Source organism: Styela clava, chromosome 10, assembly GCF_964204865.1.
Source record: "Styela clava chromosome 10, kaStyClav1.hap1.2, whole genome shotgun sequence".
NCBI lineage: Eukaryota > Metazoa > Chordata > Ascidiacea > Stolidobranchia > Styelidae > Styela > Styela clava.
The window spans coordinates 18117128-18144258 of record NC_135259.1 but is presented as its reverse complement, the minus strand read 5'-3'; the positions used below and the strand labels follow the sequence as shown (position 1 = coordinate 18144258).

Sequence of the window (27131 nt, the reverse complement as noted above, 5' to 3'; positions counted from 1 at the left end):
GGACGCAAAATTTAACTCTAAATTCCGGACATGTCCGCAATTATCTGGACGGTATGGCAACCCTGCCCTAGATAGATTTTGGTTCATCTTAAAAGTCGGTGCAAGGGTTTGCAGTACAATGCCTGAGGAAGCTTTTGTCAATACATCACTTAATGATTCCCTTACATGGGTTTGTCATTTTTTGGTTTATGGAAAATGATGGTGTGTGAGATCTTGTGGTATTTAAATGGTTCACAGTCCGCTAGTCTGTTTGCTCTGGGGTGTAGCTGGAGGAAGGAAGGTAATTACCAGAACACCCTCTTTTGAAATGTAAAAAAAAACATTTAACTGCATCGTATATAGGAATTTTTTGTAGCTTGAAACGCTTTTTAGACCTCAAGATACTTGAAAACCCACATTTCAATGCCGGACACCCTAGCTGTTACAGTCGGTTTAACTTGAAAATTAGACATTAAAAAAAACATTTGAAAATTCCTGGAACCTTGCGCTTGCTTCTTAATCCATGATCTTGAGTGATAATCTGGTTAGATATTTCCATTATTCCATACCAACCTAGACTGGACTATAAACCATTCTATGGGCATTATTTGGTTCCATGATTACGCAGTCTCATCAACTTTCCTCACCCCTAGGAAAACGGAGAAAACCGCTATAATATCTTAAATTAGAGTGAGAGTAAACTCACAACATTGCTGCAACTTCACGCATGAATGAGATGCCTCTTCCTGTTGGTTGACCAATCATCTGCGATGAAGATTCAATCTCACTTTCATTTTGCACCAAGGATATATTTGCTGAGGCATTTCCAGGCTGAAAAATAATGTAAATGACATTAGAGAGAGAGAGTTTATTTCCTTTTTCAAACCAAAAAAAAACAAAATATACATACATATATAAATATCAAATAAACAGATGCTTTCGGTACATGAATGCGAGGCAACGATACGACCTTTAGGGGTCATCGGAGTCAGTTGTCAGTTGGCATTAGATGTCATTGTTATTTAAAAAAAATAATTGAGGGTAGAATTTTCCAAATTCATAATGAAAGGGGGAAAAGTTTAAATATAATTATAACCAATACCTCTCTACCGGTTACTAGTCCTGATCAGCATCGAAAATAACAAACTTTAAAGGCCAGTTGTGGGTCAGAAAATCGAAATAAAATTAAGCCTGCAAATGCAAGCTATGTCATATTGATGTTTCTTTATGAATTGTTACTTGAAGAAATCCATACTCTACATAGAGTATGGAAATCAGTATTTTTTAAAGGTGTAAAATTGTAGCTCTTTAAAGATAAGTGACTTCTTGTATAGAGCCTTGTTCAAAGTGGATGTATAATAAATATAATAAACTAGCTAACTAACGCAATACCGTCTCTTGGTTAGCAATTTAATGGAAGGTTCTTTCTTTTTTACAAAACCACTCAATATTTGCCACTCAATATAAGTTTCATTGGACATGCTCAGCGATGAATATCAATTAACACATTCTCAATTCCCGTGGTTAATTGTATGGTACGTTGTGAATACCGGCATTACTGTGTCCAATGTTTTAATAGGAATTTGGTATAGTGCTTCAATTGTTTGCTGCTAGAATTTACCCAAAGACTTTAATTTCAATTTTTTGCAATATTCTTTAATCATGCATATGATGGCCAACAAAGGATGGAGTGCTGGCATAACAGTTAGAGATCTCAAGTCCTGGAAAAACCAACTCAATTTATCTAATACAGGCATGAACAAATTACCAGTATGATGATACACTATTCTGGCTTTTCAGAAGCAAGAGGTTCAATTATTATCTATAGCTGCTTTCCAGGGCTTTAAACAAATATTGACCCGACTGGCCAGCACTCAAAGATGAGATCTCTAACATGGCATGACAATATTTAAATGGATGAGTATATTAATGAGATTAATATGCATATTATATGCAGCAAAAATATCTCGAGTCATTTTCAAATAACAAAAGCATTTAGAAATGAAGCATACATTACAAATATTAATTACAAAACATACATTATACTTTTCTTCAAACTCGTCCCATCCACGAGATTTCTCCATCTTTGGCTTTTTCTTATGCTTTGACATCATTGACAAGCTTCAATATAAAATTGAAAGACCAACGATCAAATTGTTGATCAGTGCGCATCAAATTTATACCTGTGAAATTGAAAAAAAGGGAGTGGAATTAATCTAGCTGATTCAGCTCTATTAATATTATGTTTCGTCCAACACATGTTGGGAAATTTTGTCTCCACTAAGAATGGTAAAAACTTTTTCAATATAAGGATCGGGTATCAATGATGTGGTTCACAATTCTATGAGAAGCTGAAATTAAAGTCCTGCCAAGGTAGTATATACCCAACAAAGCACTGGTACATATGAGTCAGTAGATCTAGCCTATTGTGGGACATTTTAATTTCATTACAAACCAAAATTTAACTCTTTCGGTATTTACATTCTTATCAGCTTTATTAGATTCACGCAGCAGTCATTCTTATTCATTTCCAAAGCTGGGAGGAATGTTTTTACGTGTAGACAAAAGTGGTATTTAGTTTGGTATGATTTGGTCTAATCGTAACCCAGAAGATAATGGGGCATACAATATTGAGAAAACGACAGAAAACTTTGCAAATAATATTACCTTATTCTAATATTTTGGGCATCATAAACTTCCCACAAATTAGCTCAATGACATCAGACACATTGGCAGTCATTTATCTTTACAGCAATAGATTTAGACCAAGGTCTAGTGCAATTTGGAAATTTTAGGTATTTTAATAGTGATTAACTCCTGACGGTATGAATAAGTGCTGCAACGACGACCTAGCAGCGTTGCCAAACCTTCTTGAGCTGCGAACATTCTGACCAACCACGCTTCAATGACTCCCGAGGGCTAAATTATAGGCTAAAATTCTAATTACATAAAAATGAATTAACTCAGTTTATTTTCAATCAGCCATAAAATTCGAAATCTTACCTTTGAATGACAATGGTTCACAATTTTGTTCGACTCTTGTTCATTCAAAATATCATGGTTTCTTCATATCACGAAATTCAATTCGGACCTACAGCAATAAGTAGCAAAACAGCTAAGCCAACAACGTGCTCAAATGAGTTTCCAATTTCAGAGCGCGGAAGGGGATTTCCCTTCGATTCGGTAAAATTGTGACTCTCGGTTCCAACTGGTGGTAGCAGTGATGCCGCACGAGGCAGCAGCGGACCAAAATTAGAGTGTCTCTCTTTCGCGAAATGCTACTTTAAATGTTGCAATACTTAAAAAAAGCTTCAATGCCCGACACTTTTCCAATGGTAAAAAGCAAAGTATTAGAATACAATATTGGTTTATACATTAGTCTGCAAACGAACATGTGAATCCATGTAATCAAAATACGGCAATAGTCTCACGAACATGCACATATGTCAAACCATTCTCATATTTGTTTCCGATGGGTAGCTGGACTGCAAAATATTGTCTTTCAGATTCGTTTATCAGCTTTATTTTTACTGGATAAATGTGATAATAAATGATCTGTGCTATAAATCAGAATTTTGCTCATGCGGCGCGATGAGAGCAAAGTCTTGTCGGCAAACTATTCAAATTAGAGGTGCAATGTTGTTTGCTTGATATCACGTACCAAAACTATACGTTTAAATTTACTTATCTGAAAGTCTGAGACAGGGTATCCACGATGCGGTACTTGAAATCAGCACGTACGCACACTCACTGTACAAACACGCAATATATCATTTTATTATCTGTGTCGAAACTGATTCGAATGGCACGGACATTGTAACAAAGTGGATTGCAGATAGAAGAAAAGAATTATTTTTGTGGCCAGCGTTGGGTGGGGCATGACTGTGGCTAGATAATAAAACATGTTGACCGCATAGTGGCGGCAAAGGACAGTTTGAGGTAGACTTTACTGGACGCTGTTGGACATCAGTCTGTAGGCAAAGTTAAATATTTTGCGACATGTGCTGCATTACTTCCATAATACTGTTGCCATTCCGTAACTTTTTTGTAATTATTTTAAATTTCAGATATGATTTGTCTTTTTTCTCTTAGCAAATTTAAAAATCAAACCTGTTTTGTAAGAGTGTTCTGAAAACGATATATAATTCTAAAATCTAAATGGAAGAAAATGAGACAAAATATATGAAAATTTGCATATTAGTAATAAGCAGTAAACACTCTTTAATCTTCTGACACAGCTTTTCTTGATTTTAATCTATTTAATTATGAAATACTTTCAAATGGAAAGAGTGTATATTTACTCTTATTTATTTTATGTAGTCAGAAGTGCATCAGATATAAATTGTTATTAATATTTAATCCTATTCTTTATTGTTATTAACTCTGTGATTTGCGAATTCATTGCAATATTTGATAGCCTAAGGAGATAAGAAAAGATCCCCCATAAGTAATACAAATTCTTTGAAATATTAGAACTTTAGCTTGCCATCGAATTTGAATTGATTGACAAAACTTATTCATCAATTGATCATATGATAAGTAGTCAATCATCGAATAACCGCACGACATGTATATTCGTCATGAATAGCTGGAGGCAACGTTTTTCATGTGTTATCTCCAAATAATCGTGTAAACAGAAAAATAATTAAAGATGAAATACGTTTTTTAGATTGCAAAAGTTATGCTCAACGCGCAAATAGTCAGTAAACTTCAGCCTTTACGTTACATTTTTTCTGGAATGCTCCAACACTCTATATAATAGGAACAGAAATTCGTCTTTATTAGGCAAAGTGGTTTGGTATTGGATATATTAGATAACCAGTATTTCACGATGACCAACTAAAATATATAACGCTATTGTTACATCTGTTTTGACTAGGTCGCTATGTTCAATTTTACAACATGATGCCGTTGAAATGTTGGAATCGGCACAATATTGTTTTGCTTCGGCTTGATCACTCTAATGTTTATAAAACCCAGCAAATGTTTGTGCAATTTGAGTTTGCAAAATTAAAAAATCGATACCCCCTTTTGCAAGCCACCTATAATGTATATTCTATCCAGAGCAATTAGACTCAATTTTGGTTGCACCAAAAATTCTCTTCGAGTCAATACTGTAGTTGGTTTTCGTTCTGGGGCGTTACAAAAAGCTTTGTGCTTTGTGTGTTGTCGTCTGTTGAACAATAGATGCGTCTGTGATGTAATAAAGAGAGAAATAAGATAGAACGAGTGCAAACTTGAACTTGGACACGGTTGAATGATGTTGGGTGTGAAAATTCCAGTTCTTATTTGAGATTATTTTAGCCCGATCGAGCTTGTTATCTAGATGAGGAGTATTTTTTATGTAAATCATAGATGGCACGCAGATGATTAGAATAAATATATCTAAAGCAAGAAATTGAGTTGCTGGCTCGCTATAAGTCATTAAAATGTAAGATTAGCTGAGAGATCGTTCCAGTGCGATACAGAGGCCTTAGGTATTAGCTTTTTGCTGTTTAGTTTACTTAGTTCTTTTTAAGGAGTGGTTTGACAAGGTGGTTCGATTTGCCTTTTTCGTGGTTTCTCTCGCCGATATTACTGAAAACCGTCGCCATTTTGATTGGTCCGATAAATTGGGCACCCTTTGACCTACACTGTCGTTAACACCCATAAAATCAAAATGGCGTATTGCTGTGTTTCTTGCTTTTAAAGCATTATTAATTCAGAAGATGTACTTTGATCATAATCTTTAATATTACTGAATTTAATTAAAACCATAATCAGACACGTTTTCTAAAGTGCTACTGAAAATTTACGAAATTCACTACTAAGCTGGTACCTATAAAATGTCTCTGGTTTGTGCTCTCTGTTCCATTAGTGACTATTTTCGCCAATTAAGCGTACGATATGCTTACTGTTAGATGGGATACTATTCTGAGCGGTAAAGACACACAGAATATTCAAAACAACATTTTTCGTTAATTAATGCAGGGTTCCAAACCGGAGATTGTCTTTTGCTTTCATTGTAAAAATACAAAATGTATTTCAAAATCTATGTGAAAGTTATAAAATTACCTCGGCACAATCAACAGCATCCTTGTAATGTTTATACTCAGTAATTAGTTATTGGTTTGTATTCAGCATTATTTCTGGCGACAAGTTGCTTGATAACTTTATCGGAAGAAAACCCAATCAAAAATGTTCCGATGTTTGCATTTGGTAAAATATTTATTAGATGGATCACGTTGAAAATTCTTACATAATTATATTTAATTATAAATAATAATTTTATCATTCTAGTGAATAGTGATCTTTCTGCCTAGAGATATAATATCGCTGTGTAGTGTTGTGACTTTTAATTGAACAATACTGCAGACGCTTTTTGCCACACTCAATCAAAACAATATTTAATATCTTATGTGGTTAAATTGTTGATATAAATATTTTTTTGTGTGGTATTTCTACTTTTGAAAGTTTTAAATATATGCGTCATTTATAGCAAGGTATACTAGACCTCATTTCAGCTGCATGGAATTTTGTATAAAAATGATTTAAAAAGTAATCTCATCACTATTGTTGTTAGTTGAAGTATAGTTAAGCTGTTCCTCTCGGGCTTTCGGTGGTATATCGTCACATATCTTATAGCCCCAAGTCTAAAATAATTGTCCACATTATGTACTAATGATGTATTATTACATCATTCATCGGTGCAGAATATTTAATTTCTTCGTTTGGTTCCATCCATACGCAACACCCGTTATTCAAAGTGGGATATATTACTAAATTAAGTCGAACGAAAATCACAAGCCATTTAACTCAAATATGGAAATGATCACTGTACATGGGAAAACAGACATACGTAAGAAAATTTTGAGGTGGAAGCCTTTTTTAAGTAATTGCTGATGTAATCTTCGGCGTAATCTGGAAGCACCCAGTGGTCCAAAATTAATTTACCTACTCGCAAAATCGAAAAAAGCCCCTATAGCATTCAACTTCTAGATTGCAACAAACTTTTAGATCCCTTTAAGCTCAAGTACTATCCCGCGTTGGTAGTAATTCCTTGTATGTGTATGGTAACATTTGAAAACGTCAAAATACCTAATTCCTAAATTGGTGTCAGATCTCGGAATAAATTACGAAATTTCCTCAAAACGATTTTCTAAACAATAAAAATGTCGTGACTAATTTTGTTAAATATTTTCCTGCCATGGACTTCGTTTTAATTAAAATTAATTTTTAATTTGGAGAATTGATAAAAAAAATAGAAATTTCTCGTATTCGTGAGGTGGAAATTTAAATTAAAACCTAATTAACTTTAAAATAAGTCACAGTTCTCTTTGATCAATACAAATTACACGTTGATTTAAAATTATTGGAACATTACGGATTGCTGGAATGTTGAGAATGTCAGCTACTAATGAACGTTCTGTAATTCCTTAATTAAGTGTTAATATCGTGGAAATAAAAAATAAAAACTCAAGAATATTAATGTTTGTGAGAGATTGCACACTGTGAATTTTTAAATTGTTATTTAGTCTCTGAAAGAGCGTAGTTTTTTTTTATATTTTTGGTAGGTGAGCCGTTTGTTGAAATGGGCAACTATATTTGAGAACTTGCGCTCATGATTTGGTTTCTGCAAGACTAACTACTTATCCTTTTTCTATGCTTTTGTGCCGGTTGATCTGTATGCATATAATGCAAGGATGCTGTAGCAAGAGTTGAAGATAACTATCCTAGGTTACTCAAGAGTCCTGCTGCACACTGACACAAATATATTTCTGTAACGTTTGGTCTGCATGGCCAAGACACACATAGTTCAACTATTGATAGATGAATTGTGTTGGTGTGCAGCAAGACTCTTGACACACTTAGTATATTTGAGAATACTGCAAAACAATTCCCTTTTATATTTGTACATATTTTATCACTTACATTCTTGCTGACTTATTTTAAAAACTGTGCTTGTGTGCAAATTCCAACCTATCGACTAATTTCGTAGTACACATACTAATGTGCGACAAAACTGCATAGTCCTGCGCCAATCAGTATCTCTAAACGTGTTTTGCACCAACACAAATGTTAATCCTGGTAATGTTTATGCTAACATTTGTGGTTGTACAAATGGCAGTTAAAAGGTAATCTGATATTGATAACGCATTCTAGTGAAATGCAATACATCTATTACTTATTCAATTTGGTATAATTATGTCCTGAAATAATGGCGCTCCAGAAGTGTATGTACCAATATGGTGGTACTTAATTTTGTTCGTCTATCTTACATCAAGTTATGTAAAGGCACTGAAACCTATGGGCAGTGGGATATTCACTTGGTTAACACAGACTGTCCCTGAACTCGCAATAGAACTAAAATAAGAAAAATTGGAATAAAATTATGACCTAAGCCTAACTTGGTACAAATACTACGGGAGTACCGAAATAATTTGCTGACCATAATATTTTATAATGAAATCTTTGTAATGTATATAATTTGCAATTTCTTTTTGTATAGAATATTAACAAGAGTTATATTTAGTATGGATAACAAACCCTTCCGCTGTTTGATAATTGTTGATTAAGTTTACCAGAATAAGCTCCAACTTTAAATTGTTAAATCTTTAGCTTTATAATTTGTAAACTCGATTTTGGTAGCTAAGTCTAATAAATATAAAAAACATTCTCAACTTTGTCGGTGTTTCTGTTCCTTCATATTCGAAGTCACAAATAATCAACTGTCGAACCCGCTGATTTGATCTTTGCCCGCCTTATTTTGGATATTTTCATTTCAAAACTTTCCATTTATTTCATTATTTCATTCCATCCAAGTATTTTCAACGTGTTTTTTGAATGAAACATACTTTCGCTATACTATCTGTTATTTGTAGCTCATTGTTAGCTAGTTATTTTTGAGGTGGGGCGCGAGACTTGACAAATTCCAAAAAAAGGAGGCGGCTTAAAAAGTTCGAGAACCAATGGTCGAATATCGACCTGTAATATCGACCTGTTATATGATTAAAACAAGTGTAACATTTTCTTGTTTATTACAAAAAGTCTAACTAGTATTCTATCCTTATTCTGTCAACTACGAAATTATTATGCCGTGACTAGCTCAAAAAATGATGTTATGTAATAATGTTTTTTATCAGTTTGGTGCATTTTATATAAAAAACCCAAAGATCATAATATTTTTTGAGCAACATTATTTATTTAACTTTTATAATTATGAACGTATATACCTATGTAGCAAATTACTCTCCAAATTTTTTTTATTGGAATGGATATTTCCGAAAATTTAATTTTAATTATAATTAATATTTATTTACAGAACATTTTAAAACTAAATTAAAACAATTTTAACAATTTCAATTTTACCAAAAAAGTATTAAAAAATTTATAAAATGTAATATTTTTAATGAAACCTATAAAAAATAATAATTTTAGTATTTCAGCATCTCAAAAATGAGAATTATTGGAAAACAAGCCGATTGCTTGTAATTTGAGTCTACGACATGTTAATTATCTTTCAGCTCTAATATTATCGACCTGTTTTATCTCATAAAAACAAGTATATTGCGGCTTACCGACAGGAAATTAAATTTTTACATCACAACGGCTAATTGTTTAATTATTACATTATTCACTTTATTAGCTCATAATTAGAATCTTCTGAAAGTATCGTGAAGAAGAAATTGTCTACAAATAGATCATTTTCGACACTTCAAAGGATTTTGCGCAAATTTCTCTTATTGAAGAAGGCTTTACAAAAACGTCAAAATATTATTAAATTTCTATCTATATAATAACACAATTCAGATTTGAATGCCGGGTTGGGATTTGCGGACTTGATTTAAATCGGTAAAAATATTTTGCTTGGGACACAATTAGAATCCGCTGTTTATGTAAAACTCATTACATTCAAGGTTATAAACGCTATTTTGAGTAATAGAGGCTTGCGTACTTTTGACTTTCGCGAATTGATTTATTTTTTTTTGCAAATATCCAACTATGAAGCAGACCTTTTCACCCAAATTCACCTAACATAGACGTTTAGCATTTATCTACTTGAGATTTATTGCTAATGTAAAACGCAACCTAACACACAAACAACAATGAGTATAGATTTCTTTAATGGCTATTCCACTCAGTGGTGTATCTAAGGGAGCCCGTGGCACAGTTAATAAATATGTCCCCTTTATCGTTACCTGGCCATTTTTAACGACTGTTTTCGAATTTAAATACTTTCGCGTTATTATTTACGTAAAAAATACCAGTCTCAATTTCTTCAAAGGGGAAATCATTTTATTGAAACATTTACGATTACGACTTTTCGCTCTTTTTGCGCCACCACACAAACGGCGTGGCATATCTTAAGAAATAACTGATATACCCTAGATATGTCACTGATTCCACTACAAGGCGACAAAACACTCATTATGCTTCAGTGCTCAGCTTTATCTAAACCGCGCTTCTAAAACTCCTTTATAATTCAATCTCCCAAGTCCTAATTGAAATCCGATACAATTGCCCCCACATTGAAGTGGGTTTTGGGATCATCTCGAATTTCCAGGCTTATTCATTCAATGTGTGAAGAGGAAGCTTCCACTTAATTGTTGCCAACTTTAAACAAATAGAAAACAAAGCTAAACCCCAAAAAGTTCGAATCACGGTCAGAAAATTTTGGGAATGTTTAATAGTAATATTTAGAGACGAAATTATACTAACCAAAGTCCCTTCACAATTTAATTTTTATTATGAAGTAAGTTCTCAATATATCTTAACCGGACTTGTTATTTTATAATCAGTAATTGTTTGAGTATTTTTTACTTCATTTAATACATCTGTGAGGCACCAAACAATATATGGTATCGATAAATTCCATTTGTAATTTTAAAAATATTTAGGACTTTATAGACATCCCATACTTTTAATTTGTATTTTCTTTTTAATACACTTTATTCCTAATAAAATTCTGCATGAATAGCTTTTGTTAAATCTGAGCCTGGAATTTTATAATTTTATTTTAAATATCGTTTTATTTTATTAAATATAGCTAGAAATATTATCAAATTAATAAAATTATTAAATAGCTCTAAAGAGACAAGTTTGATAAAGGAAAACTATTTTTTGGACTTCGGAATGTTTTTAAGTTGAACAAAACAAAAGTTTAAGTTACACATGGGAATTTGAAGGAGCAAATTTAGCAAAATGAAACTGGTCAGTTCATGACGAAATTAAACTACTTTCAATTTGCGTTTTCTGGTACTGTTCAATTCGCACTAAAGCTTATATAATTCGCATAAAATCGTTCGTTGTAAAAACTTCGAAAAATGTTTTTCTATTTATTTGTTTTATTTGACATAATTCGAAATTATATTGAAAGATATGATTTATTCATGTAAATTATGTACACCACTTAACTCCATTCTTGAACAATTCACTAAAAACTGACTTTGCCTAACTTGCTATCAATAATCCTTTCACTAAATGAACCAACTAAATAGATAATAATGTGCACTTCGACAGCGAAGTAAAGTGAAAAAAAATTACCTCCCATCAAAAATAAAAATAAAATTGAAACTGACTTCGCTTCTGAAAACGAAGTGTTTCAATAAAAAACGTTTACCAGCCTGTATTTCTATTCGTAACTTGTGAATATTAATAATGAATAAAACAGAATGATTTGAAATAAAATATTAGCAATAAATATTTCAAACGGTTTCATATTTTCAATGGTTCCTAAGTAGATAAGTTTTCGAAATAATTGTTTTATGTTTATAATATAAGAAAATAAAAATGAAACATTATGAACAAACCACAAAACGTGTTTTACCATTTTTTGGTATTAAAACACTTTTTATGTTTGATTGTTCCGGCTTATTAGAGAATTCATTTTTAAAAAAAATATTCAAACCGGTTAACCGTTATACCGTTGAAATTATTCGCTGTGCAATTTTTCGTCGAGAAATATGTCCCAATAGTTTAGCGCATTCAAAAACCATAATTTGCACGGTAAAGTATAATAGTGTGTCCATAAAGTCCATAAATTAAATTTTTTTAAATTGCAAAGGGAATTTATCGATACCATATATTGTTTTTGTCCTCACATATATATTAAATGATGTAAAAACACTTGAATAAATACTTATTAAAAACAAAAAAAAATGGTTAAGATATATTAAGAACTGACTTCATAACAAAATTGGAACTCTAAAGGGACTTTATGGACACCCTGATATAGACGACAAATATTTGTCATTTTGTCAATATGGAATGACTGTAGTGTATATTTTGTTGATATGAAGTCATGATTTTGATTAGAATTAAGTTATAATGCAAGTCGGTGGCAATCTTGTTTTCTCCCAATGTAGTTTTGCATATTACTTCCAGACAGGCATCATAAAACTTTGTCAATATGGAATGCCTAAATATCTTTTTAATACGCAGCTGAACTAAGTAGTAAACAAAAATTTATTAAAAAAAGTCAATTGTAAAATGACAATCTTCTTACCGCCCAATGTCTTTATACAAAATGGAAGATGAGTGCAGTGCAGTGGTTTTACTTACTACTTCCGGACAGGCATCACCACACCTTAAACATTGTCTAAATCTGTGCGATCACGTTTTAAAAACATAAATAAACTCAAAACCTCCGAATTTGATTCTGTTTCGATATTATTAATCTGCATAAATTCTCAACAATTACAATTACAAAGGGTGTCGAGAAGAATTATGTCTTTTTTTTTTTGGGGGGGGGGGGGATTTTGTTTTGTTTTTGCTATAGTATTACCAATATTATTTAGTTATAATCCTGTTCATTATTGAAATGTTTCTTTTTGAACACATTATAAACTACTTAATTTAACTGTATAGAATCGGGAGTGCGACTTGCACATAACAGTAGCGAAAGATCCATCAAGATTAAATAATTAAATACCTTTTATGGATCGCGAGGAAGGTATACAGGGTTCTAACACAATGAGACAAAACAATATACATGTTGATCGGCCTTATTCTTTCAACACATTTAAATACGTATTAGATATAGATACTCGAAAAATTGATCGCAATTGCTCAATCCCCAATAGGCGTTTTTGGGCTATTTTTTTATCAATTTTAATCAAATAACTGTCAAATATTGTATGATTGCCTAATATTTTAATTGGTCGCATGTTTCGAATCGAATATATGTATATATATATATTTCGTAGTACGCACTGTGTCTTTGTACAGCATTTAGTGAAAGTACTACTCAGTCGTCAATATTGCTTAAATACACTCATACACACTCTGTGGCGTCACTGGCAACCGGGCAATACATCATTGTTTGTCATGTATTTGCTTTCTCGTCATCATTCTTACTCCTGACTTAAATATAACATTATGGACCAATTTTGTGATGTATATTTTTTTGACTTTCCTGTTCATTTAGAATCCATTGCATAACACAAGACTAAATGCTTTACTTTGATTTTTTCTCAACATTATATAACATTCTAAACCGGAATCAAAAACCGGTTCTATTTTTTATTTATTAGCATTGCCTCCTTGATACTTATCTCTGATACTTGGTCTTTTTAATCGGGCTCTAATTTCTCTGCAAGTGGAATTTTCCGTTCTGGATATTGTAAGATTTAGGGTTATACTTGTAGGCAGGATCAGGTCGGATTCTATGTACACGGTCTGTAGCGTATTTGAGGGTCTTTCCCCCTCGCTCTTTATAATCATAAAAACAATGTTATACATTTCAAGACTCTTGAATCCACTCACGCAAAGACATAGAGCAATGAAAAGGTAGTCGGTATCGCGTACTCCAACTAATAGTGAGCAAAATGTTGCATCAAATACCGTTATGATGTGCGAGGGAAATATGGCGTATGTACCTCTTGAATCGCTATTGGATAAGAGGTTTACGTCAACAATGCGCATCAATTTTAAAATATGAAATTCTTAAAACTTGAAACAAATTATCAACTTTTAAATGATTTATTATTCAAAATTTATCAAAAACAAACAAGTCTAGACTTATTTGCAAAAACTAATAGCCCATGTAATCCCCAAGTCTGGAAGAGAAAACATTTTTTTTCGCTACCGCGTCTTTTAAAACGCACAAAATTTGTCAAAGTATCTCCGCTATAAAGGAATTTTTTTTTTAATTTAATCTTTGCTGTAGTGATCAGAGTGCTTATATCATGTAAGTATTAGTTGTTGGTATTGTAGCATTTGGCTACAACAAGAGGGGGATGGTTTAACAACAACCGTTGCTCAAAAAAATTGAGATATTTTTGTATGAAAAATACAATATTTATATCTTTGATGAGAATTAGGCATGGAAGGCGTAAATAAGCTATGATAACCGTATGTCTAGTAATCACGTCTGCTTTCAAAAATAATACATAGGTGTAACATAAAGTGTCCAATTTCGATTTTGTTATGAAGTCAGTTCTCAATATATCTTAACCAGGTTTGTTATTTTTTAATCAGTAATAGTTTAAGTACTATCACCTTATTTAATACATCTGTGAAGGCCAAAACAATATATGGTCTCGATAAATTCCCTTTGCAATTTTCAAGACTCATGGACATCCTATATATCAGCAATGTTTCAAAATAACAACTTGATAGCTGTGCATAATTATACTCTGTAGACATAACTTACTTGCAATACCGCCCTTACGCTTTGGTTATATAATCTCATTATATAAGTGTGACTTCAAAATGCAATATACATCTACATTTTTTTATAGTAATAATGAAACGTTGAGCGGGTAAATTTTTCTAAAAAGGAGGCTTTTATAACAATGGCAAGACCACCGCGATTTTCCAAGAAAAGTTTTTCTGATTAAAATCACAGTTTAGTCTCGAGGAAGATAACAACCACAAATACCCATTGTTGCGCCACAAGTAGTCAGTAAAAACATAATTTGTCTGCCACAACAATCTATTGTTGCAGAACAATCAAAGATTAAATCCAGGGCTGTAATTGGCTGAGGAATGCCGTTGAATACATTTGCTCGTTCTTCTAGTTATTTAAAAATAGCCTGTTTGTCTGAATTCCCAATTGTTCATAATGATCGAATTTAAAAAATTCACTTGTCAGATAAATATATCATAATTGAATTAATAATATTTCGGTTAGATTTACAAGGTATGAGTATTCTGTTTAGTGTATCATTGAAAATTTCATTCAGTTTCTAAAGCAATAAATACTCTCGATTAAATTACATCATTTTGAACTATCATGAAGACAATGCAGCAGTGCTTTTGAAATATTCTCTTCGTGGCGCTCCAGAAGTGTGTGTACCACTATGGAGGTAACTAATTTTGTTCGCCTACTTCACATCAAGTTGTGTGAAGGGACTGAAACCTATGGCAATGGGTATATTCACTTGGCCCAAAATCAGTACCCGAACTCGTAATGGAACTAAAATAAATGAAACCGAAATAAAATTATGGATTGACCCTAACCTGGTACACTCACTACGGGAGTACCCTTTTCGTCACCTTCCTTGGAAGATCATTGGATTGATTCATTGGTTTTTTTGAATTTTGTAACGAAATTGCGGAATCCGCAATATATGGTAACTTGTTATTAAGCAGGGTGGCATTTGCTCAGAGAGTATGCTTGGGGACTTCGAACTAAAACCTAAGTACTCCCGTAGTGTGTGTACCAGGTTAGGGTTGTGCCCTAATGGTCTTCCGATCTTCCTTAAGCCTACTGGTTGAACTGAGAATATTATAGTTGAAGTGAAGTGAATATACCCCCTGCCCATAGATTTCAGTCCCTTTACACAACTTGGTAGGCAAGTAGGCAAACAAAATTAGTTACTTCCATATTGGTACACACACTGCTGGAGCGCCAAACTCTATGTCTTTGAATATTAGCAACGTTAGACTACTTACTTGTTGTATTTTTAACCTAATAACACTAACCTTTCCATATTTTCCGCCTTGTATTTGGTAGTTCGACCTTAAGCTATGAGTACAATACTGGAATAAAAACACCAAAAATTTCCATGTATATATGTAACTTAAACAATGTAACATTCAGAGGAGCTTTATAAGGGTACTCCCGTAGTATATGTACCATGTTGGGGTTAGGCCATAATTTTATTCCGATTTTTCTTAGTTTAGTTCTATTACGCGCTCTGGGACTGTCTGTGTTAGCCAAGTGAATATACTCATGCCCTAGGTTTCAGTCCGTTTACACAACGTGATGTAAAGTAGACGAACAAAATAATTTACCTTCATATTGGTACACACACTTCTGGAGCGCCCAACATATTGAAGCAAATTGTTATGCTTCGTACACCTCGGTCATTTCTACAATTTCGATGCTAAATTTATGAATTAACACTTCACAATTGCTGTCGACCCTATATGTAATAAATGATTTCAAATTAACTTTTCAGCCAAAAACGAGCTCGTGATGGATGTTGGTTTGGATTATGTGTATAATTGTTATTTATAGTTATGCATGGTTAGCTTATAGTGAGCCATTGACACTAGTTTATTGCAATTATCCTCCAAATGTGATCAATTGACTGAATTGTCAGTTATATACAATACAGTATCGAATGACAGTAATCGTCGAATCTTAGTAAGCCTCTCCTCAATCATAATATTACTATTCTATCACTACTACGTCTAGTAGCTACTACTAACTGATATAAAATGACACTTCATATGTTTTTTGTAAGACATTATGTTTTTCATGTTTCTCCAGTATCCATCGCAGAATCATTGCATGATTTTTATAAGGTATCGTGAATTTTATAAACAAAAGAAAACTAAATGTTTTCGTCACTTTATACGGGATTTGCAATAAAAAAAATTATAGAATATATAATGCCAGTAATATTTTCAAGCAATGGCCGAGTTTTGCTATTCATCTGTGACTCAGTTGTGCGATTTTTCTTGCTCCAAGTCATTTTTAATTTATAGCTAGTTTACATAAGTGTGTCTCGAAGCAAGAACAGCTTCCATTTTATTTCACACTTCTCATGCGTTTCACAACTTTATTGGCGCTCCAGAAGTGTGTGTATCAATATGATGGTAACTAATTTTGTTCACCTTTTTTACATCAAGTTGTGTAAAGGGACAGAAACTTATGGGCAGGGGGTATTTTCACTTGGCTAACACAGACAATTCCCGAACACGTAACAGAACCAAAATAAGTGAAATCGGAATAAAATTATGGCCTAACCTTAGCCTAGTACACACACTATACAGGAGTACCACTTTATTACTGGATGGTGATCCATTGTCACGATTATTTAACAATGGTTACTCCGGTTTCAACTTCAATTGAAGATTTTGTCTTTTAAAAAGCGTTTTGTTGAAAATTGATATGGTATTTTGCGCGCAAATGCTACGTGTCATACAACGCGAACTTGACATTATGTGTATTCAGCAAACAGCCTCGAGTTGCAACGATGCGTGTAGCCTCCATTTTGTTTTGTAGAATTTGCGAGAAAGAGTCAGAATTCGTTCAGTAGTTTTTGGATTTTATTATTCACTGATAGAGCACGTACAGAGGTAACGTTTAGTCTGGCTTTAAAAGTTTTATTTGTTTTGTGGGAGATCTTGATCTGATTATATGTGTATTGCAGCCTGCGGCTAGTAAGAAAATTTGCTGTTCTGATTCCTCAAGTGCTAACGAATCAACATATGAAAACTCGTTCGTTGCGTAAGACGCCTTAGACTTGAAAAAATCTTTATAAATATTTTTAACTAATGTTTGCAATCGTTATATAGTGAATGTTTCGTCTTATTTTGTCCGTAGCGTGAATGAGTCCATTGTATATATTATATGTGGTAAAGGAATTCACTACCATGGCGACAATTTGAAGTTTTCCGCCATATTCTGATAAGTATTTGTCCAAGGAATTAATTTCCAACATTCTCCGAGAATTTCCGGTTTAAACCGGTATGAACTCAGATTATAAATATGAACCTTAAGCTTAAGAAGGAGTAGGAATCGCTACAGGGCGTTTGCAGTTGTTTTTCACAAGAAATTTCCGCCATATTGATTTTGTAACTGTAAGTTTCACTATTCAATACCATTTGCATTATATCATAAAATATGCTAATTTATGAATTCTAAAATTCAACTCTCACCAAGGATTTCATTTTCCAAGTTGTATCAATTCATGATATCAAACGATCAGTTTGCAAAGTGCTCTGTGCTTGCTTGCGTGGCTTTGTGGTCGACGCGACATCGCCATATTGGTTTGTGAGGCAACTTGAATTCGCCGCTTGAATACCTAGTCGCAAATAATTTATTCAGATATTTTGCAAGCAGTACATACATACATATGAATTTAGACAATATACGAAGTGCGGCTTTGGTGAATTACAAATATTAATCAGGTTGAATTTTTATTGAATTTTCGTTCGTCTAAAATCTGTGTTGACAATCGTGATTTTGTAACTTCGACATTTCAACGAATGTTTGATTATCCCTTTGGGTCTTTTTGAATTGTTTTACTTTTCTAAGATGTATGGTATATTTGTGAGCGAGTGCGGGAAACATCTGAGCAAATTTTTATAAGATAATATAAAAATTAATCGACCCAATTTCGAATCTTTATTGACAAAATAAAGGACTCAAATCCTAAATCGCATTGAATATAGATATCCCATAGTAAATAGGAAAATTTCGATTTAAGTAGCAAAATAAGTTGGAGGTAAAATACGTTTATATATGTAAAATATTTCGCTGACCAAACTGAGTGAATATTTTATTTTGAATCTAACTTTTTATTTTTATTTCATAAAAAAAAGGAATATATTTAATGTACATCGAACTTATCAAGAACTTGTTCCAACCTGTTGAATCAACAAATTTTTCTGACAGTGAAACTCGTTGTGTATTAGTTTAGACTGTATTGTAGTAGCTGCTACATTTACGTTATCCAGGTTGTAGCATTTGGTTAGCAAGCGTGTGTTAAAATTTAAAAAAAAATTTGAAACTTTGTTGATGTTTTTCTATGTCGATATTCCGCGCTGTTTTCAAATCTTTAATTGATAAAGAGTTGCCTGGGCATTCAGTCAAAATGTTTTTGTAATTAATCTTGTGATATTTTCTATATTAATTTAAAAAATGATTATTTACAAAATATCGATCATGGCAGTATTATCTATAACAAAAAGAAGACTGCTTCGCTGTTTCGAATTGTATTTGCAACGTGTAGTGTATGATAATTTGTTTCAGACAAAATTTCAGATGTAAAAATAAAAAAATAAGTGAAAGAATACTTGAAATGTTAATTAGTATATATATATACATGGTAGTAGCTGATACGCGATGAATTTCAGTTCAAACAGTGTAAGTCAATATGACTAAAAATCGTTATTTAGTTTTGAGCGCTATTAGTCTTTTCTCCAAAATTCGTTAAGATAAAAATAGCAAAACAATTTTCAGGCACAAAATTAGGCGATGCGAGTTCAGCAACGCAAGATAACCCTTCTTCAGACATACACGTCTGTCCTGTATGTCTGGGGAAATCTGGCCTTGGCCAGACGAAACGTTACAGAAATATATTTGTGTTAGTGTGCAGCAAGAATCTTTAATCACTTAGTATAGTTATCTTTACTCTTGCTACAGCATCCTTGCATTATATGCATACGGAACCACTGACACAAAAGAATTGAAGAAGGATAGATAGTTAGTCCCGTGAAAACCCAATCGAAAGGCCAAATCAGATTTTAAAGTTAGCCTTTCAGACACTATTTCAAGTTTACGGCTTTCCGCACAATCCAAGTCAAGCATCTGGAATGGCGAACTATTCAGTAGTTTCTTTCTTTCAGTCCCGTAAAAACCAGTCGATAGAAATATATAAGAATCTGAAAATTGTTTTTTGAAGTTCGTCATTCGAAAAGCAATTGATATTTGATGCAAATTATACTCGCACAAAATATTTCACGATTGCTGTCTCAAATAGAATAAATAGTGAATTATTCCAATTATCACAATTTACGATTTCACACCGAGAAATTGATATAAAACCAGAAAAACTACGCGGAGTCTGGTTGCAAACTCAAAATATATCAATTTCAGTAAAAATTTAACCTCAATGCATTTTATTGTAGCCTAACTAGAATTTAGTTTGAAGGCAACATGTCAATTGAACAACGCTTCAATTGAGGACGTCAAAAAAAGAATTATTATCGAATAAAAATCAAATTTGAAAAATAGTTGTATAAAAAACTAAAAAATTAAGAATCAGATTCAGGATTTTAGAGAAATTATATACCAACTAAAAAAGATCTGAGCCAAATATTTTTTTTTTTTTAATTTTATATTTGAATTTTCTTTTTCAGAGCCAATCAGATCTTGCTGGTTTCATTGGAATTGAGATTTTGACAAATTCAAGTGTATATCCGTACCTAAATTATATGAACATTGTGAAGTATGCAATAGATAATATTGAAATCTGTATAAGTCTGTGAAGCGCAGTTTCAGTCACAAAAGTGACACGGTAAATAGGGTAACCTGTGTGTATACCAGGTTAGGGTTGGTACATAATTTTATTCCGATTTCCCTCATTTTAGTTCTATTACGAGTTCGGGGTCTGTCTGTGTTAGCCAAGTGAATATACCTCCTGCCCATAAGTATCAGCACCTTTACACGATTTGATGTACAGTGGGCGAACTAAATTAGTTACCTCCAAATTGGTACACACACTTCTTGAGCGACGTAAATAGTGATTGTCAATTCTACTAAAATGTGTCATACCTAAAATGACATCGTAATTAAGCGGTTGGCCATGTATTATTTCCTGTATTTTTATTGCTATCTGGCAAATTATTTTAACCAACTCATTGCAATGTAATTTATAATGCGATATTAATTGTATTGTACATAAATACAAAACCGCCATTTTCTCAATTCTTGCTCCTTGGCCTAAATAAATAATAAAAAATTACGTAAAAGGTTCGAATGGTAAATGAATTTTTTCTTTGATGTATTTTCGTGTGGAAAAATTTAATAATTTTAATGTGACTACTCGACATTAGACAAACACATGAAAAGTACTTCTGTAGCAACTCAATTTAGAAAAATAAAGGCAAGGCCGGATTAAACTGCAACATAAGTAAAATCGAGGAAAATGGAGAAGTATAGTAACTCAAACAAAAAACTATCTTGTTCCATTATTTCGTAAAAACTTTTCTGTAGACATTTATTATAAAATAAGACCAAATAAAACGGCATCAACCTTTGGCAAATATGGAAATAAAATATGTGTGGTGTTACCATGATAACCATAAGGCAACCATATAGCCTACACGTATTATTATGCATTATAGTGAGTGATGGCTCTATATTGAACACCATTACGTAATGTAACACGTTCTCCACCAAGCAGCGGTAGAAATCATATCTTTACAAGTTCTAACAATCATTTAATAGCAATTTTAAAAGCGCCAAAAAGGAATTTTGGTTGTTCGCCAATCGCTATATCATCAACTCACAGAGCATTAAGAATATCTGTATAATTGCGCGCACCTGTGCCCCTTACATGTTATCATACAATGTGAAAAGTTTGCAGTAAATTCAGTCATATTTTGGGGTTCTTTTGGTCGTTTTTTTTTTATATCAACTCCAATATAGCTCGACTTTCTGGCACTTTATATTTACCAAAAAGTGAAATATAAACTCTGTGAATTTATGTGAAAATGCGACTAAATTTAACTTACTATTTCTCACAGTGAGAATACGGAAAACAAGATATATTGCCTCAAAATGTATTCCGCTACAGTAATACGTCACGTTTGTAGCGAAAGAGATAAATCTTTCTTTACTGTTAATTACTTTGACATATTTTCTTCAATCAATCTCGCGAAAATTGTCTTTTCACAAAACTTAAGTGAAAACTAATCTCTGTAAATAAACAGAGAAGAGTGCCATGCGTTAAACTTGTCAATTTTTCAAGATGAATGACTAGAACGTTATCGCTACAACCTTGTTTCGGAAATATAAAGAAAATTGTACCAAGTTTTTGGTATCCCCGTAGTATGTGTACCAGGTTAGGGTTAGAGCATAATTTTATTCAGATTTTCTTTATTTTAGTTCTATTACTGGTTCGGGGACTGTCTGTGTTAGCCAAGTGAATATACTTCCTGTCCATAGGTTTCAGTCCCTTTACACAACTTGATGTAGATTAGGCGAACAGAATTAGTTACCTCCATATTGGTACACAAACTCTTGGAGCGCCGAATTGTTCAGTTTATTTGTCTCCGAGCTAGGACATAGCAAACGGAAATAGCAATCAGCCTTCTCTCACTAAAATTTAGATGTGAGATACACCACGGGCGTCGGCAGTTTTGTACTTTGGAGATACCGTGTCAATATAGAAAAACTCGCATACAGTATATATGTGTAACTTTTAAGTTGTAAGAAATGATTAGAAACTTAACTGCATTCAATAATTACCTTTTTTTGTTAAGCGCAGTGATTCTCAAACATTTTAAGCCGCGCCCCCTTTTTAGAATTTGTCAAATCTCGCGTCCCACCTCAAAAATAACTAGCTAACAATCAGCTAATAATAACAGATAGCTAGGCGTAAGTGTGTTTCATGAAAAAAACACGTTGAAAATATGCGGATGGAACGTAAATAAAGGAATAACTGAACATTTTTGAAATGTAATTATCCAAAATCAGGCGGGCAACATCATAACAAATATTTTTATTTGAATATTTTTGGTATTTTATTTTATTTTTACGCCCTCTCAAAAAATTGTCTCCCCCCCCCCCACCACTTTCTCAATTATGGACGCCTAGGTACCCATGTTATCAAGAATATTTACTCAAGTCCTATTCTCTTTAAACAAAGTTATAAAAAAGTAAAACATTCCGATTAGCTTATATACCATACCCCCAAAAAAATCTTTTCGTTTCAAGGAGCACTCAATTGACTAAAAAGGTATCTTATTCTGTTATACTTTTAGCGGCCATTGTGAATCAAATCGATTATTCACTTATATTTTATATCAAAAGAATTAAAATGAAAAAGATACGCGAAACGAATTAGGTATGAGAGCAAATGCCATCCATGCGTAATATACCGATATTTCACCGGTTAAATGGGTTTGCGGCATCGCGAGGAAAGTTATTTGATATTTTACACATCGTCGTGTGTATTAAAATGCACACATATTCAAAAAAATAATAATTAAAAATCGTCCAGTAGTCCAATGCTTGGCCTAATAGCCAAAATCAGGGTTTCCAAACTGGGTCGCGACCCGGAAGAGGGTCACGCAACGAAATAAAGAGGCCCAAAGTGCACCAATTTCATACAAGGTACTATACCTAATGTGATTTTTGATTTGAAACTCAATCACGATTTCAAGAGAATACATAAGATCAGAGAAGCGACGTGCTTGCATCACAATGCTGACTTGAAATGAGTAACAGAAAATTTTTATATATTGAAAGGGGTTGTGAGCTTAATTAACAATTTGAGAAGCTCTGGCCTAAATCGCCTCACTCACTCACATGCTTTTGGAAATCACATGTAAATGCGAATAGCGTACATGATAGATCAACTGAAAAATTAAATAATGCACTTCGATTCCAATCACTACAAAAATATAAAATTTTTTCGTCGTCTTTTTTGAGTTAATGATTTCTACACATTTTTGATCCTTACGTAAGTCATGCAGACAGCGCATGCGTCGATATTCTCACGCAAATACTTTTAATCGACGATATTTTTTTTAACTTCTTCCCGTGGCCTCGAGGTAAAATGTTTATTCTTCAGTTCGTTGTACCGATGAATGAAGTTGACGCGGCTCAAGTAACACGAGACCATCACGTCTTCCCACTTTCGGACAGAAAAATTCAACCTCTCGCTTTTTTCTACCTGTTGGGCAACCACTCAATGCCTAATTTTACACGATAAATTGGTGTCTTACATATGATGTTTGTCATTAAAATACTTTAAGGTTATTTGAGAAATGCATCAAATTAAATCTATTTAAATACTAATCTGAAAATATCAGAATCTCACCTAATATTTCATTTATGAACATGTTGGTATGATATCCGGCAATAAATTTAAACAATTTCCCCGAGTGTAGTGGAGTTCAGAGGCAATTGCGTTAACGCCTACGTAGAAAATTAGGCAGCCTACACCAAAGGCTTTGTTTACTCACATAACTTCACGAATTTTTTTACATGGAGACCAATTCGTGTCTGCTCTCGCGTAACCGCTGTTATTCAGCCTGGAAGCTTAACTCGTTTTTTATTATATAACAGCACGTACGGTTAAACTTATTCTCTTTTGTTATTTGAGGTTGGCGGAATATGCATCGTTATTTCTATGTGGTTTCAGGGTTTAGCGTCGAGTTATTCCTTCCTAACAGTATGGTAGTATTGTAAGCATGCGAGGCGTGAGTATCCAACTTAAACCCCATTTAATTAACTTATTGCGCGGAATCGCCAGACCACTCACTCCGACCTAAAACTCCTCTCGATATTAGATAAAATTTAATAAAAATATCGCCTTACTTTGGCAAGCTCTATTTCGCGATTGTGACGTCACCTGACGTAATTTTTAAATGACGTAGTCAGTAGGCCGTGGGCCCGATAATCGGTCGGTAATAATCATAGAACACACAGTTGAACAATCTATTAATATTTGAATAATTAGTTGGCTACTATAGCCGCTTTTGGATACTAGTAGACCTATTTGTATTACACTGAAAGCTACAATAAAAAAATGTTTTTTCTAGAATTGATGACTTACTTAATAAATTAGCTGAATGTGTTATAAATTTGGCTATAACAATTAAACGTGTTTGTACCGTATGTGATTTTAATAAGATACTATCTATACTGTATTCAACATTTGAAACCTTATTGAATTGCAATATTTTTTCTTGAGAATATAATAGTTAGTTCTGCCATTTTATGCAACTATTTGTGGCCTACTGTCTGTTCTGTTATACTGCTTGTTGGTTCCTGGTGTAAGCTCTGTTTTTACATAAGAAATTTCACAAAATTAATTATTTCGGATCACTCGATTGTTAAATTGGATTCATTGTATTTAACGTTATTTGGGTCTGCTTTTGGAACTTCTTTTGGTACTCCCGAAGTATGTGAACCAAGATGGCGGACACCGGAACATAGTATGTGTACCAGGTTAGGCCATAATTTTATTCCAATTTTCCTTATTTTAGTTTTATTACGAGTTCCGGGACTAGCCAAGTGACTCGCATAGTATTTGTACCTGAAATTGTGGCCTCGCCCTAAACTGGTACACATACTACGTTTCGGTGTCCGCCATCTTGGTTCACATACTTCGGGAGTACTCTTCTTTTTTACTATATCTTTATACAAGATGAATTTAAAAACAAAAAGACGTTGGTACTATTTCTCCGAATTTTGCGATTTTCCGAAGTTCGCTATTTTATTCAAATTCCTAATTGCATGTATTTAAACAAAATAAATTAAAATACGATTAATATGCAATTTTCAATTTATTTGTTGCTTTAGTGTATATATTGAAATAATTTGCATTTAGTGGATAATTTTATACCCGCCATTTGGGTAAAGTTACTAACCAATGCTAATTTAAAGCTTAGATATAATGATAGCCTACATGCAACCTCGCCACAGTGGCGACAAGATAATTTCACCGCCGTGTGGTAAAATGGCGAGGCTGTGTTTGTCTAGCGGACTGCCGCAATTTGGATTGGCGGCGTGCCAAAGTTACGCAAAAGGCCGATGAGAGACCGACTTTGCCGTTCAGGCCTCGCAGCGTTCATTGAGGCCAGACTCTCGCGTTGACGTGAAGTGGTCTATTTCGTCTGCGGTATTATGGGGCGGTTTGTATGAATGGAAATGGTTTTCTTTGTAACTAAGGGGAAGTCAGGACTTATGTTATTGTGTAGTTGTGGCTTTGACACTGAATAGAGGGATTAGATACAAGAAATTAAAGTTGTAAACTAAAGAGTATCGGTTTGTAATTGTCCGCGGTGAAATTGAACCGACTGTACATGTATTTCAATTCAATATGTGGTCTCACGCAAAACTTTAAATGCTATTCGACCGCTATATGTGAAGTTGGGAGAATTTCTGACTCGTTGACCACTTATAATCTAACATTTAAGTTTCTCGGCTGGGCTAAATCTGTTTCTTCCGGTGAGCAGATTGAATCGCCATTTTGTATTTCATCAAATTGTCCACTTGATTGACCATACGGGCGTGCACGTGCACACAAAATGGACGATGCAAGCGGCCGACGGCGTAATCGTATAGAATAGACCTAATGTGGCATCGGTTATACTTTTCTTTAAGTACGACTAAATACGGCTTTGTAATTAGTATAGTTAAGAGGGCCGGTGGTTTTAGTTTGAAAATTGAACTAATAACCAAAGGGGAAGACAGGTCTCGAAAACACACCATGTAGTGATATGGAGAATTTTTGCCTTTGATTATTTTACTTTGATATGTACAAACTAACAACACTAGAATGCTGCGCAATAGTGCTTTTCTATGATACCCACCCGTCGGTATCTTCTTCAGTATTCAATGATGCATGCTTCGTCAGAATATTATTATCTTAACTGGACGGTACCAATGCTGTCAGTTAACGCTTCTTTGATTCCGTCTTAGGAAAAATAAGATTCAAAATATTATTGTGTATATATATTAATGATTGAAACTACACGTTCTTGTTATTTAAACGTAATGAAATAGCCACGGATACTTAGAAGTCTTTCGAAGCTAATGTACCATTAAAAGACATATTCCTAACAGAGAATTATAACAAACGTTTGTTGGACAGCTTTCAATATGGAAAATTTTAATTTGAATATCTGTATCTGACATCGAGGAATTAGATAAAATGTCTTAGATCAGTTTACACCAACCTTTGGTGAACCCCTTCGTTAGTATTAAATCTCTGATTATTCTTAATTCAACTAGAGCAAAAAATGGCAAGATTTTCACGACCCCAGGCAATGGCAAAACATCCATTTTGATGCTATAATTGCATCTGTTTATCCCCATTTTTTGTGGAACGAATTATTCGAATGCGACAATATTTATTATTCTGCCATTTTGCTTTTATCATGGATTGCAAACGTCATGATGGGCCGTCATCCCCAGACAAAAATATTTTTCGAAAATTTCTCGTTTTTGAACCCCTGGATTTAAACTGGCTTAACCT

At 33.3% G+C, this 27131-nt stretch overlaps 2 protein-coding genes across 6 annotated transcripts in view; one reads left to right on the top strand and one right to left on the bottom strand.

Moving 5' to 3' along the window:
- The window catches only part of LOC120337761 (transcription initiation protein SPT3 homolog), a 62807-nt gene extending 59667 nt beyond the window's left edge, over positions 1 to 3140 (bottom strand). Inside the window, exons 1-3 of the mRNA XM_039405643.2 lie at positions 2983 to 3140; positions 2019 to 2162; positions 686 to 810 (exon numbers count right to left, since the gene is read on the bottom strand). Coding sequence (XP_039261577.2) covers positions 686 to 810; positions 2019 to 2093 — 200 coding nt within the window. The 5' untranslated portion in view covers positions 2094 to 2162; positions 2983 to 3140. The remainder of the gene's footprint in view (positions 1 to 685; positions 811 to 2018; positions 2163 to 2982) is intronic.
- The window catches only part of LOC120337759 (uncharacterized), a 78086-nt gene that overhangs the window by 6990 nt on the left and 43965 nt on the right, over positions 1 to 27131 (top strand). The window lies entirely within an intron of this gene.